General features: G+C 44.6%; 1 protein-coding gene across 1 annotated transcript in view; it reads left to right on the top strand.

Annotated features, from left to right (window-relative positions):
• Positions 1-15416, top strand: part of LOC121543902 (serine/threonine-protein kinase ULK4-like) — a 142450-nt gene that overhangs the window by 70066 nt on the left and 56968 nt on the right. The window contains 2 exon segments of the mRNA XM_045225985.1: positions 1757-1943; positions 2661-2753. Of these exon segments, the coding sequence (XP_045081920.1) occupies positions 1757-1943; positions 2661-2753 (280 nt within the window).

The following is a 15416-nucleotide window of genomic DNA, read 5'->3' as shown; positions in this document are numbered from 1 at the left end:
CATACAGTGCATTCAGAAAGTATTCAGACCCCTTGACTTTTTCCACATTTTGTTACGTTACAGCCTTATTCTAAAATGAATGAAATCGTGTTTTTTTCTCATCAATCTACACACAATACCCATAATGACAAAGCAAAAACAGGCTTTACATTTTCTTTTCAAAAATAAAATAAAATAAATGAAATATTACATTTACATAAGTATTCAGACCCTTTACTCAGTACTTTGTTGAAGCACCTTTGGCAGCGATTACAGCCTTGTGTCTTCTTGGGTATGACGCTACAAGCTTGGCACATCTGTATTTGGGGAGTTTCTCCCATTATTCTCTGCAGATCCTCTCAAGCTCTGTCAGGTTGGAAGGGGAGCGTCGCTGCACAGCTATTTTCTCTCCAGAGATGTTCGATCGGGTTCAGGTCCGGGCTCTGGCTGGGCCACTCAAGGACATTCAGAGACTTGTCCCGAAGCCTCTCCTGCGTTGTCTTGGATGTGTGCTTAGGGTCGTTGTCCTGTTAGAAGGTGAACCTTCGCACCAGTCTGAGGTCCTGAGCGCTCTGGAGCAGGTTTTCATTAAGGATCTCTCTATACTTTGCTCCGTTCATCTTTCCCTCGATCCTGACTAGTCTCCCAGTCCCTGCCGCTGAAAAACATCCCCACAGCATGATGCTGCCACCACCATGCTTCACCGTAGGGATGGTGCCAGGTTTCCTCCGGATGTGAAGCTTGGCATTCAGGCCAAAGAGTTCAATCTTGGTTTCATCAGACCAGAGAATCTTGTTTCTCATGGTCTGAGAGTCCTTTAGGTGCCTTTTGGCAAACTCCAAGAGGGCTGTCATGTGCCTTTTACTGAGGAGTGGCTTCTGTCTGGCCTGATTGGTGGAGTGCTGCAGAGATTGTTGTCCTTCTGGAAGGTTCTCCCATCTCCACAGAGGAACTCAGGAGCTCTGTCAGAGTGCCTATTGGGTTCTTGGTCACCTCAGTGGCCACCTGATGGAGGCCACTGTGTTCTTGGGGACCTTCAATGCTGCAGAGATTTTTTGGTACCATTCCCCAGATCTATGCCTCGACCCAATCCTGTCTCGGAGCTCTACAGACAATTCCTTTGACCTTATGGCTTGGTTTTTGCTCTGACATGCACTGTCAACTGTGGGACCTTATCTAGACTGGTGTGTGCCTTTCCAAATCATGTCCAATCAATTTCATTTACCACAGGTGGACTCCAATCAAGTTGTAGAAACATCTCAAGGATGATCAATGGAAACAGGATGCACCTGAGCTCAATTTTGAGTCTCATAGCAAAGGGTCTGAATACTTATGTAAATAAGGTATTTCTGTTTTTGATTTTTAATACATTTTCAAACATTTCTAAAAACCTGTTTTGACTTTGTCATTATGGGGTATTACGTGTAGATTGATGAGAATTTTTTTTTTTAAATACATTTTAGAATAAGGCTGTAACTTAACAAAATGTGGAGGGGTCTGAATACTTTCCGAATGCACTGTAGATGGACATTCTGGCAATGTGCCCATTCTGCAATGTTCCATATCTAGCATGGCACACAGCGAGGCCCTTGGTCTAAAGTTTAACACAAGGAACCATGTCTTTAACTCAACTAGATGTACTTGGTATTGTAGCAAATGTTTTGATTTGTATAAAAGGCAACTATCAGCTGTCTCACTGCAGAGGGTCTCCATGGATCACTAATGCTGTGTGTGTGTGTGTTACATGCTCAACTCTGTGCTCTGTTTTGTGTTGTAGTGGAGTGGCGTATCGTCAGCTTGCGGGTTCTGTCAGAGATTACACTGCTGCTTCTGAGCCAAGAGGCCGTGGAGGAGGGAGAGAGGAAGGAGGAGGAGAGGAGAGAGGGAGGGAGGGGGAGAGCGAGAGAGTGCAACTCTTCAACTGGCAGACTACTGACTCTCATTACAGAAGCCCTTCTTCCACAGTGAGTGTGCTCTCTCCTGCATCTCTCTCTCTCTCTCCTCTACCCTCTCTCTATCACTCTGCTCTTCTCTACATTTTCCCTCTCTCTCCTCCCCCCTCTTATCTCCCCTACCCTCTCTCCCCGCTCTCTCTCTCTCTGCTCTCCTTTACCCTCTCTCTCTCTGCTCTCCTTTACCCTCTCTCTCTCTCTGCTCTCCTTTACCCTCTCTCTCTCTCTGCTCTCCTTTACCCTCTCTCTCTCTCTCTCTTTGCTCTCCTCTCCCCTCTCCCTCTGCGCCTCCCTGTCTTCAATTGCTTATTCAGACTTCTCAACTTTAGCTCATTTAAAAGGTCTAATGACATGGATTCATTAATGAACAGAAACTGATAGCCAGCCCAGCTCCACTGTTAATCTGGGCCTGGGCGTGTGGACTGCAGTCAAAGTAGTGAACCTTCTTGTTTTGGGAACTTTATTTTGCCAGTTCCCTAGTGGAGAAATAAACGTTTTAGATGTATTGAAACTTTTTTTCATTAGTAATTTAGATTTATTGAATTCAATTTTTAAGCCAGCCCCCATATGTGTTGGCCAATTCTCTGCAGAGGATTTCTAGATGGCTGTAAATATGTTCTACTAACTATCAACAAGCTGTTGAACTAACTATACCCTAAACCTCTGTAGGGGACTATCCAAATAGCTATCCATATAAAGTGTGACTGATGTCTCTCCTGTGTTGTACATGTATGAATCTCTCCTGTTGGAGCCAGACCCAATTCCAGTCTACGCTCTCAAGCTGCTGGTGGCCCTCACAGAACACAGCACCCCCATCAACAGGTAAAACCTTCTAGCCCAGGGATCATCAACTAGATTCAGCCGCGGGACGTTTTTTTTTCTTCAGCAGATGGTTGGGGGGCCGGAACATAATTACAAATAATTTGTAGACTGCAAATTGACCTAAGAAGCCCAAACAGATATAATATTTGACTAAAACATAATCATTTCAAACCTTGCTTACATTTGAATACGATCACGTGTCTCTCTATTATGTGTGAGAATACTTGGGAACAACTCGGATCTGATTTCCTGGTGTTTTTACAGTATTCTATGTCCAACCATGGATTTATTTTATTTATTTTTTGTGCTCAGAAAATTTGAGGTGCCAAATAAAACCACCACCAGTTGGGGAACCCTGTTATAAACCATCTCCAGATAGACAGACTAAGACTCTAACCAACACAATGTCATCTTGATGAAAACCAAAGACTCTAACCAACACAATGTCAAAATGATTCAATGATTGAGAAGCTGCTTTGTTCCACATCTGTTATTGTCAACCCAAAGTTTATGGAGGTGAGTTGCGATGGGGTTGCTATGGGTGTCTCAGTGGCATCTGTTGTATACAACACAACCTGAAGAGACAACACAGCATATTGATTAACACCTGCAGTTTTTTTCTGGTGTTGAATATTAAATTACAAGCTTAGTGACAAGCTCTGTTAATTGCGAGGATTTCTCTGGGGTTTAAGAAATTTTCAAATTAAAAAGTTCATTGCTTTCTCTCCCCCCTCTCCCCCCTCTCTCTCTCAATTTCAATTCAATTCAATTTAAGGGCTTTATCTCTCTCTCTGTCTCTCTCTCGCTCTCTCTCTCGCTCTCTCTCTTTCTGTCTGTCTCTTTCTCTGTCTCTCTCTCAATTCAATTCAATTTAAGGGCTTTATTGGCATGGGAAACGTGTGTTAACATTGCCAAAGCAAGTGAAGTAGATAGTAAACTAAAGTTAAATATACAATAAATATTAACAGTAAACATTACACTCAGAAGTTCCAAAAGAATAAAGACATTTCAAATGTCATATTATGTAGATATACAGTGTCGTAACAATGTGCAAATAGTTAAAGTACAAATAGGAAAATAAATAAACATAAATATGGGTTGTATTTACAATGGTGTTTGTTCTTCACTGGTTGCCCTTTTCTTGTGGCAACAGGTCACAAATCTTGCTGCTGTGATGGCGCACTGTGGTATTTCACCCAGTAGATAAGGGAGTTTATCAAAATTGGGTTTGTTTTCTAATTCTCTCTCTCTCTCTCTCTCTCTCTCTCTCTCTCTCTCTCTCTCCCCTCGCTCTCAATTCAATTTCAATTTAAGGGCTTTATTGGCATGGGAAACGTATGTTAACATTGCCAAAGCAAGTGAAGTAGATAGTAAACAAAAGTGAAATAAACAATAAATATTAACAGTAAACATATCTCTCTCTGTTTCTTTCGCTCTCTCTCTCTCTCTCTCTTCCTCCCTCTCTCCCTCTCTCCCTTGTAGCTGTAAACCATAAGCTGTCTTTAGACACATAAGATCATTCATTTATTGTGTTACTATTTATTTTATTTGTTATTTTATTTAGTAAATATTTTCTTAACTCTATTTCTTGAACTGCATTGTTGTTTAAGGGCTTGTAAGTAAGCATTTCACGGTAAGGCCTACACCTGTTGTATTCGGCGCATGTGACAAATACAATTTGATTTTGATTTGAATTGATGTTATTACTACAGACAAAACTAAATCAAAAAGTGAATAATTGTATTATTTATCAGTAGCCTAATACATAGTTTAATATGTCTGACTTCTCTGCAGCATCAGCATGTTGAGGGGTGTTCCAGAGTTCTGGCCTCATGTAGGGGGCAGCGTGGAGCTCAGGCCCGACACTGTGCACTGTTTACTTAACAACACACTGTAGATCCCCCTCCTCCCTCTGTAGCTGCCTGCCTGCGGGGCACCAACTCACAGTGCATGGCTCATTTAGAATTCAGCTCACACCACGTTTCCTTGGCTTGCCAGGGCCGTTTCCCCCCTCCTCCGTTCAGTCATCTGAATCAGTGGGGAAAGTAGATGGTGAGCAGAAATAAGTGTAAACTTAAACTCATTTTAGAGAAATACTAAAATAGACACATTATTTCATTGCAGTAGCTGATGCTTAAGCAAAAAGAGGCATTGGCTTGTTCTTATTGAAAGAAAGCTACACTGGTAATTTTATGTTAAAGAGATTCTCATAGGTAGGACTCCCCTGATATGCTGCAGCAGTAACACACTCAGACACGCAAACACGGTCGCACGCAAGGTCACACGAATGCGCGCACACACACACACACACACACACACACACACTGGGCTGAAGGAGGGGGGAACCGTTCCCTGGGAAAGGAAAGCCATTGATTGATTGATGATTGGGTGTGTCCAACTAGGACCAGCCTACAAGAGAGATGTGATGTCACCGCCATATCGCTGCTGTTCAGGGGAGAACAGTGGAGCTGATAGAGAGAGACCAGGAGAACAGAACGGGGGGTTAACAGCTCCCTGGGGAGTTTAAAGGAGTCTTTCACCAGCTGGTGGCAACGCACACCTCAGCAGTCAGTCTGTCATCCTGCTCAATGGCTTTCAGATCACACTGAACCTGAAGTACAAAGAGGAAGACGTAATGTCACTTCTCAAAGGGAAATCTGAGAACACACTGTTCTTAAACAACCCACCCACTCACACCCTCTTAGAAGACTTTGTCTGCTTCTCAAATGGAACTATATTCCTTATATAGGGCACTACTTTAGAACAGGGCCCATAGGGCTCTGGTCAAAAGTAGTGCGCTATGTAGGGAATAGGGTGCCATTTGGGATGCACCCTATGTTGTAGGTTGCTATAGCTAGCTAGCTGCTGCAGTTGTATGACTTTCCTGCATAGTGTTTACTGTTTACCATAGATGTTCTAGTGTTCATCAGAGACCCACACTGTCCTCTAACGTAATGAAATGCAGCAGGCAGGCAGACAGGCCCTTTGTGTGGTTGGGATTTGTAAGGAATATCTTTTATTTATTTATTTCACCTTTATATTGATCCGTTACTGAGGGAAGGTCAGACTAAGCGTAAGTTAGGGACTGCGCTGCTTAGCAGAGGTTGGAACATGATGTTACTGAAAGATGCAGAAGAAGTTGTTAGGATGAATATGATTTCACTCTGCTGCATAATAAACTAACTTTGAACACCACTGCACCATATACCATACACCACTGCTTTATACCGGTTTACCAATGAATAAACCCATGTAGTATGTTGAAATACTTCAACAGCAATAGATTTTAGACTGCTCTGGTACTGGTAGGATACTGTGTCTAAAGCATGTTTCCATTGTGTCCCTGATAGTGCCTCTAGCCCTCTCATCTGGGTGATCCTCATGAAACCAACTGAAACGAGGGCTACGTCTCAAATGGCACCCTTTTCCCTACATAGTGCACTACTTTTGACCAGGGCCATTTGGGACGCAGTGTCTATGATGAATTGAGAGCTTGTTTCTGTGCTGCCTGCCTGGTCGTTGAGAAGGTGATGATGGACACCAGCTGGGTGCGCTTACATAGTTTTATCTCTGATCTCCAACACATCCCAGACTGACTGCCATTTCTCTCAAGGCTCTGAACACAACTCAACCCCCACACCTACCTCCCTCCGTCTATCTATCTGGCACTGAGAGAGCGGACTGAACTATTCAAATTGATGTCAGCAATCTGCTACACACTCCTGTTGGTGGTATTTCCCTTGTCTGAGACGAGCTATTACATTTACAATGAGAAATTAAATTGCATTTACCACTGCTTGATAAAGTCCTAAAAAAGTGCAGAGCTCTCTCCTTGATGGGTTCTTGCCTAAATTAGATTGCAAATTGGGACATTAACGGGGCTACATACAAGTATGTATTTTCCCCCTCATTATCAGGTTTGATACATAGTTCAAACTTTCCAATTATCTGAACCTTTGGCCGTTGTTGCCTTTGTGTGGGCTCAGTCAGTCTGCCTAGCTGTGCCCGCTTTAGCGAGTAAAGCAAAACCAGTGCTATCTGCGTGAACGCTTTTATACCCTGATTAGCAGGAATTTGAAAAATGCTTTTATCCCAGCGGAAGCCAGCCTCACGGCTACAGCTACAGGAAACCGGCATACTAACGCTAATAAAAACGAGATATTTTCTAATAAGCAGGTTAACGGAGGTTACACACTGACTAGATCAAGGCAATCCTCGTTGTGTTATTTTGATTCGATTTGACTAGAGTTTGATATCGTGCTATTGGTCAACGCGGTACCTTTGCCTTGTAGTCTGTGCATACACAATGAGTGATTGGTCAGTGGGATGAACAGGCGTGGGTGTTATTTTCAATGTGTCGCAAATGGCACCCTATCGTGCAATACTTTGGGCCAGAGGCCTATGGGCCCTGTTCAAGAGTAGTTCACTAAGAGGAATAGGGTGGCATTTTGGTCGCAGCCATTGTGTTAGAAGCCCGGGAGCACCAGGTGTCCTCTCCTCCCTCCTCTCCTCTCCTCTCCTCTCCTCTGTCTGCCACCTGTGCTGCCTGCATGGAGACCTCTGCTCCTCCCTGCTGATTGGAGTGGACAGCAGAGTGGAGTGCAAAATCTGAGCCCTGACTGTGCGTGTGCGTGTGTGTGTGTGTGTGTGTGTGTGTGCGTGCGAATGACTGAGTTTGTGTGTGTGTGTTCGTGTGTGTGTAATCAGCTCTGACAGCTGGTGTGTGTAAAGGAGGATGGCTCATACTGTCAGTGTCACTGGCCAGTCTGAAGAGCTGACTGGGCTTGTGCTGTGTTGGTCTGACTTGGCTCAGTGGCAGGCAGCAGCCCTGTCCATTCAGCCTCAGCCTCTCCCTCTGACAGGCAGCAGAGATGACCTGCAGGACTGTCTGTGTCACACTCTGACAGTCAGGGGGAGCCATGTGTAGCAAAGTGTATGGGAACAGTACACAGTAAAGGATAGAGACTGCCTCTCAATGTTTCCAGTGTGTTTTACTGGCATTAATGTACACTATTACTGTACACTCTACCTTTCAGACTTGATTACATCACTATATACAGTGCCTTCGGAATGTATTCATATCCTTTGACTTATTCCACATTTTGTTGTGTTACAGCCTGAATTCAAAATGTATCAAATTGATTTTTTTCTCTCACCCATCTACACACAATACCCCATAATGACAAAGTGAAAACATGTTTTTTGAAATTGTATTACATTTATTTAAAATGAAATACAGAAATATCTAATTTACATAAGTATTCCCACTCCTTTGGTGGCGATTAAAATTTGAGTCGTCTTGCGAAGGTCTGTGTCAGCATTGCACATCTGGATTTGGGGATTTTCTCCCATTCTTCCTTGCAGATTTTCTCAAGCTCTGGTCAATTAGATGCGGAGCGGCAGTGAACAGCAATCTTCAAGTCTTTCCACAGATTTTCAACCGGATTCAAGTCTGGGCTTTGGCTGGGCCACTCAAGGATTTTCACATTATTGTTCTGAAGCCATTCCAATGTTGCTTTTGGCTGTATGCTTGGGGTCGTTGTCCTGTTGGAACGTAAATCTTCGCAGCCAGTCTAAGGTTGTTTGCACTCTGAAGCGGGTTCTCATCCAGGATTTGCCTGTATTTGGCTCCAGGTGTTGTTCCCTCAATCCTTACCAGTCTCTCAGTCCCTGCCGCTGAAAAGCATCCCCATAGCATGATGCTGCCACCACCATGCTTCACAGTAGGGAGGTGTTAGACAGGTGATGAGCTGTGCCTGGTTTTCTCCAGACATAGCGCTTTGCATTCAGGCCAAAGAGTTACATTTTTGTATCATCAGACCACAGAATCTTTTGCCTTATGATCTCAGAGTCTTTCACGTGCCTTTTTACAAACTCCAGGCATGCTGTCATGTGCCTTTTTCTTAGGAGTGGCTTCCGTCTGGCCACTGTCCCATAAAGCCCAGATTGGTAAAGTTCTCTGGAGACTGTTGTCCTTCTGGCATCTTCTCCCATCTCAGCCAAGGAACTCTGTAGTTCTGTCAGAGTGGTCATTGGGTTCTTGGTCACCTCCCTGACCAAGGTCCTTCTTGGCCTGTTGCTAGGTTTGGTCGGACGGCCCACTCTAGGCAGAGTCTGGGTAGTTCCATCTTTCTTTTACATTTCCCAATGATGGAGACCACTGTGCTCTTGGAAACTTAACACTCTATAAATTGTTTTATAGCTTTCCCCAGATATATGCCTCATCACAATTCTATCTCGGAGATCTACGGACAGTTCCTTGGACTTCATGGTATAGTTTCTGCACTGTCAACTGTGGAACCTTATATAGACAGGTGTGTTTCTTTCTAAATCATGTCCAAACAATTGAATTGGCCACGGGTGGACTACAATCAAGTTGTAGTGGCGTCTCAAGGATGATCAAAGGAAATTGGATGCACCTGAGCTCAATTTGGCATGTCATAGCAAAGGGGTGTGAATACTTATGTAAATTAGCTATTTCTGTATTTCATTTACAATACATTTGCAAACATTTCTAAAAACATGTTTTCACTTTGTCATTATGGGGTATTGTGTGTAGATGGGTGAGGGGGAAAAAAACATTTAAAGGGATAATCCACCCCCATAAATACAAATCATGAAACTCCTGTCAATTTGGTGAAAATTAATGTTCTATCAGTGGGTAAAATAAAAATGTCCCCATGATATAACTTCTAAGTGGTCCTTCTTTGAAAATCAGGAAATCGTGTAGGAATGCGTCATAGCTACATCATTCTTGTCACAGGAGATAGGGGATAACCCACTATCACATTTCATAACGCTTTTAAAACAATTACCTGCACTCCAGATCGCCAAATCAGCCAATAGATGGTATGGGCATATGTCTGGAACACATCCATCCGTTTATATCGTCATGACAAAGTATATATTTTGCTTAGATGTACTCAATCTAAACAGTTTACCAAATTATTCAACTCCGTTTCTCCTTCAAGTACCATGTCGCAATGCGCCCTGTGTGTCTGTGGGAAACAGAGATATTACAGAAAGGAGGAGATAGGAATCCCACTGAGCAATGAATGGAGAAACGCCCCACCCAACTGACTGTCGACGCATCACATTCACGTTGTCATGCTGCTTCACGCGGTTGCTAAGCTAATTGTCACACAATTACATTTACATTTACGTCATTTAGCAGACGCTCTTATCCAGAGCGACTTACAAATTGGTGCATTCACCTTATAGCCAGTGGGATAACCACTTTACAATATGTAATTTATTTATTATTATTTTTTTGGGGGGGGGGTGGGGTAAAGGGGGGTAGAAGGATTACTTTATCCTATCCCAGGTATTCCTTAAAGAGGTGGGGTTTCAAGTGTCTCCGGAAGGTGGTGAGTGACTCCGCTGTCCTGGCGTCGTGAGGGAGCTTGTTCCACCATTGGGGTGCCAGAGCAGCGAACAGTTTTGACTGGGCTGAGCGGGAACTGTGCTTCCGCAGAGGTAGGGGGGCCAGCAGGCCAGAGGTGGATGAACGCAATGCCCTCGTTTGGGTGTAGGGACTGATCAGAGCCTGAAGGTACGGAGGTGTCGTTCCCCTCACAGCTCCGTAGGCAAGCACCATGGTCTTGTAGCAGATGCGAACTTCAACTGGAAGTCAGTGGAGTGTGCGGAGGAGTGGGGTGACGTGAGAGAACTTGAGAAGGTTGAACACCAGACGGGCTGCGGCATTCTGGATGAGTTGTAGGGGTTTAATGGCACAGGCAGGGAGCCCAGCCAACAGCGAGTTGCAGTAATCCAGACGGAAGATGACAAGTGCCTGGATTAGGACCTGTGCCGCTTCCTGTGTAAGGCAGGGTCGTACTCTCCGAATGTTGTAGAGCATGAACCTACAGGATCGGGTCACCGCCTTGATATTAGCGGAGAACGACAGGGTGTTGTCCAGGGTCACGCCAAGGCTCTTCGCACTCTGGGAGGAGGACACAACAGAGTTGTCAACCGTGATGGCGAGATCATGGAACGGGCAGTCCTTCCCCGGGAGGAAGAGCAGCTCCGTCTTGCCGAGGTTCAGCTTGAGGTGGTGATCCGTCATCCACACTGATATGTCTGCAGAGATGCGATTCACCACCTGGTTATCAGAAGGAGAAGATTAGTTGTGTGTCGTCTGCGTAGCAATGATAGTAGAGGCCATGTGAGGATATGACAGAGCCAAGTGACTTGGTGTATAGCGAGAATAGGAGAGGGCCTAGAACTGAGCCCTGGGGGACACCAGTGGTGAGAGCACGTGGTGCGGAGACAGATTCTCGCCACGCCACTTGGTAGGAGCGACCGGTCAGGTAGGGAGGAGGATTCAGCAGGGAGGAGAAGGTGGCAAAGAGCTTCCTAGGGTTAGAGGCAGATGCTTGGAATTGTGGTAGAAAGTGGCTTTAGCAGCAGAAACAGATGAAGAAAATGTAGAGAGGAGGGAGTGAAAAGATGCCAGGTCCGCAGGGAGTCTAGTTTTCCTCCATTTCCACTCGGCTGCCCGGAGCCCTGTTCTGTGAGCTCGCAATGAGTCATCAAGCCACTGAGCAGGAGGTGAGGACCGAGCTAGCCGGGAGGATAGGGGACATAGAGAGTCAAATGATGCAGAAAGGGAGGAGAGGAGGGTTGAGGAGGCAGAATCAGGAGATTGGAGGGAGAAGGATTGAGCAGAGGGAAAAGATGATAGGATGGAAGAGGAGAGAGTAGCGGGAGAGAGAGAGCGAAGGTTGCGACGGCGCATTACCATCTGAGTAGGGGCAGAGTGAGTAGTGTTGGAGGAGAGCGAGAGAGAAAAGGATACAAAGTAGTGGTCGGAGACATGGAGGGGAGTTGCAGTGAGATTAGTAGAAGAACAGCATCTAGTAAAGATGAGGTCAAGCGTATTGCCTGCCTTGTGAGTAGGGGGGGACGGTGAGAGGGTGAGGTCAAAAGAGGAGAGGAGTGGAAAGAAGGAGGCAGAGAGAAATGAGTCAAAGGTAGACGTAGGGAGGTTGATGTCACCCAGAACTGTGAGGGGTGAGCCATCCTCAGGAAAGGAACTTATCAAGGCATCAAGCTCATTGATGAACTCTCCAAGGGAACCTGGAGGGCGATAAATGACAAGGATGTTAAGCTTGAATGGGCTAGTGACTGTGACAGCATGGAATTCAAATGAGGAGATAGACAGATGGGTCAGGGGAAAAAGAGAGAATGTCCACTTGGGAGAGATGAGGATTCCTGTGCCACCACCCCGCTGACCAGATGCTCTCGGGGTATGCGAGAACACATGGTCAGACGAGGAGAGAGCAGTAGGAGTAGCAGTGTTTTCAGTGGTAATCCATGTTTCCGTCAGCGCCAAGAAGTCGAGGGACTGAAGGGTAGCATAGGCTGAGATGAACTCTGCCTTGTTGGCAGCAGAACGGCAGTTCCAGAGGCTGCCTGAGACCTGGAACTCCACGTGGGTGGTGCGTGCAGGGACCACCAGGTTAGAGAGGCAGCAGCCACGCGGTGTGAGGCGTTTGTATACCCTGTGCGGAGAGGAGAGAACAGGGATAGACATAGGCATAGTTGACAGGCTACAGAAAATGGCTACAATAATGCAATGGAGATCGGAATGAAATGAACTAAACATCTGGGAAAGGAGAGAGCGGGGCCTCCCTCACTTACGTTTCACTGAAACACCCAAATATAACTCTCCCAACTTCCACCTCAGAAACTATAATTGTTGTAAACTACAGCGGTTCAATGTTTTCTAGGAATAGACTAACTTAGTTTATTCAGCTAGCTAACTTGGTACAGTATTCTTCCGTGAAAATCGTCCAGGGCACCTAGTCATATGACGCCACAGCCAACTAGCATGCAGGACTCCAACAACACGGTTTAGCACCAATACTCGGCCACAACAAACCACCAGTGTGTCAACACGCCAAGCAGATCATTCGTGTCCTTGTCTAACGTTGTGGGTTAGTCCCGACAGCTTGAGCAAGTCCGTCGTCAACTTATTCAGCCAGTTAGTTAGCTAGAATAGTTAGCATACTAGCTAGCCATTGCTTTCAGACAACGAAGAAACCCCTCCTCCCACGGCACGAACACACAGAGAGAGCCAAGCTAACGTTAACTAGTCACCCATGTCCCGAATTCCCTTGAACACAATCCCTTCTCAAAGTCAGGCTATGAGTGGAGAAACCTGCCTATTTTCCTCGAAAGTACGTAATGTCACAATTCCAAAGCTATACAATATAATACAGAGAACAAGTTAATTATCTCACATCTTGGAAAGTATTTGCAATGTTGTACTTCTTGTTGTTCGCAAAATTCATGCTAATGTTCGGTTTCTGAGCTAGCGCCCAATTGACTCACATTCACTCCTTGAAGGAGAGCTCTCCTTGTCTTAGAATCGCCCAGAATGTACTGCACGGCCCATTGACGACGCATGGGCAACGTACACAATAGGCGTTAATAAGATTCAAATGGAGTTTCCCATCTCCTCAAAAGTATCTCAGTGGGAAAGAAATGTACTCTGCTCTCGCTCTAGGCTAGTTGAACTCGGTGAAATAGACTCCTAAATTGATAGTGCAGATTTTACAGCTAGCTAGCTACTTCACATGCTGATATTGACTTTCGTATTATTGTGTGTAGCTATGTTTTCTAACTACCTAGCTAGCTAGCCAGCCAGCCCAGAGAGAGAGCATTGCATTGTGGGTTTTGTAGTAGACTTGAGCTGCTACAGATTTCCAAAAACGATTTTCACATGTTTCTACCAACCTTGTTATAACGACAAAATGAAAAATGTGTTCACAAAAATTATTGTTTTCACATATTACTGTTATTTAACACTATTTAACACTGTTAATCATATTAATTAGTGATTTGGGGTGGGTTATCCCTTTAATCCATTTTGAATTCAGGCTGTAACACAACAAAATGTGGAAAAAGTCAAGGGGTATGAATACTTTCTGAAGGCACTGTCTGTACCTAATCTTAAAACTTGAATCGTTAATTGAAACAATAACAAAGCGCCCACCCGCCTCTGTTTTGGGAAAAAGCTGAGGGATGGGCCTGGAGAAATGTAACCACACTCAAATTCATAGACAGAGCTATGGATGCAAGGACTGACCATCCATGATATCAGAACGATAGTTTTAACCATGTTTTGAGGCTATACAGTCGTTGTTAACATTTGCATTGTTTACAAACATTGGGGTAAATTAAGCTTATTTTGGGTTCTGATTGGGTACGACAGTTGAACTAAAGCTCATGAGGCATTTATGAGTTATTTTCTTCAAGAATCAATGGGTATATATCATTCATTTAATTAATAAAAATGGATGTAGCAACTAAGGATTCTGGCTTTAAATACTCAGTATACCAGTAGCGGCAAAACAAGACACCATTGGCTGTTCGGTGGTGGAGCTGAGAGAGAGAGTAGAAAAGTGCTTTTTAATATAGAAATCCAAATCCCTCCCAGCCAGGCAGCTGCCGGAAGATCTGTGATAGCAGACAGACTGTGTTAAATGTCATCCACACATTGTGCCATTATTAAGGAAGCGTGGCAGGTTGAATTAGAGCTGTACTCAGGCACACTCTTAACTTCATCAGATTGTAAATAAGATCAGAAGGTTGTCTGCAGCCATGGAGAATGTGGGCAGAGCGTATCTTATAATTTTTTGACCTATAACATCTCCAGCCTGGCTGGGCAAATGCCACTTCATCCACGCAATCTGCGTCTGCATGAAAATGTTAGTTTTTATCCCCTAACGTTGTTTAAGATCAGTCTGTAGATTCTGTATGGCACAGAGATGTATGTATTAAACTTGAGATGTTATACTGTGATATCCATGAAGGAAGAGCCCAAAACTTCTGTAGGCTAGAGGTAGTGTTTAGAGAGTCGTGTCTTTGACCCAGATAGTGTCCGCTGCTGTCTCTATGATATGTCTTCAACAGATATGCATTAGTATTATTATTATTATTGGGTGCCTTGACGGGAACTGATTTTGATACCTTAGTTTGTATTAACATGACACTGATGCAGGGTGCTATAGATTAGAATGATGTGTAACTGGGAATGCTAACCAGGCAGGCTGGTGGTGAGATACTGCCACCCTAGAGATGGACCTGATTTGTCTCAAGAAATGTCCCTCCATTTCTCAGATTTAATGGCTGAAAGCTATGTGAGTCATCACGGCACGGTGGAAGGCTGTTCTTTGGCTCGGCACCGATGTAGCCTAAGTTAGGCTATAATTTAATGTCACTTGGCACACAGGATGCCTTCAGTTCAATGTGGAATGCATCCCAAATGGCACCCTATCCACTATATAGTGCTATATAGGGTGCAATTTGGGATGCAGACTCGGCAATCTGTGAGGCTTGGCAAGGAGGCCTGGCTATTTGCACTCCTCTGTCACCCCGTCAGGGAGATAAAGCTTGGCCATTCATCAGCTCTGGTTACTCCACTGTCTAGTCTACTCTCTGGGGGTAAAGTGTAATTACGACCTGGGTCCTCTGCTCCCCTTTAACTCTCCATATTCGTTCCTGTTTTGTTCTATGAGCACAATTTAATGTTAATGACGTGTCATCACTCAGGTTCACACGTAGATAGATGGGAGAGAGTTGTTTCTGAACTACAATAATGGGGGAGGTCAGGGAAGAGTGGAGGGAGAGAGGGAAGAGGAGAGAGAGGAGAGGAGA

The sequence above is a fragment of the Coregonus clupeaformis genome, chromosome 17, assembly GCF_020615455.1.
Source record: "Coregonus clupeaformis isolate EN_2021a chromosome 17, ASM2061545v1, whole genome shotgun sequence".
Lineage (NCBI taxonomy): Eukaryota > Metazoa > Chordata > Actinopteri > Salmoniformes > Salmonidae > Coregonus > Coregonus clupeaformis.
The sequence above is the reverse complement of the archived record's forward strand: the minus strand, read 5'-3'. Positions and strand labels throughout refer to the sequence as shown.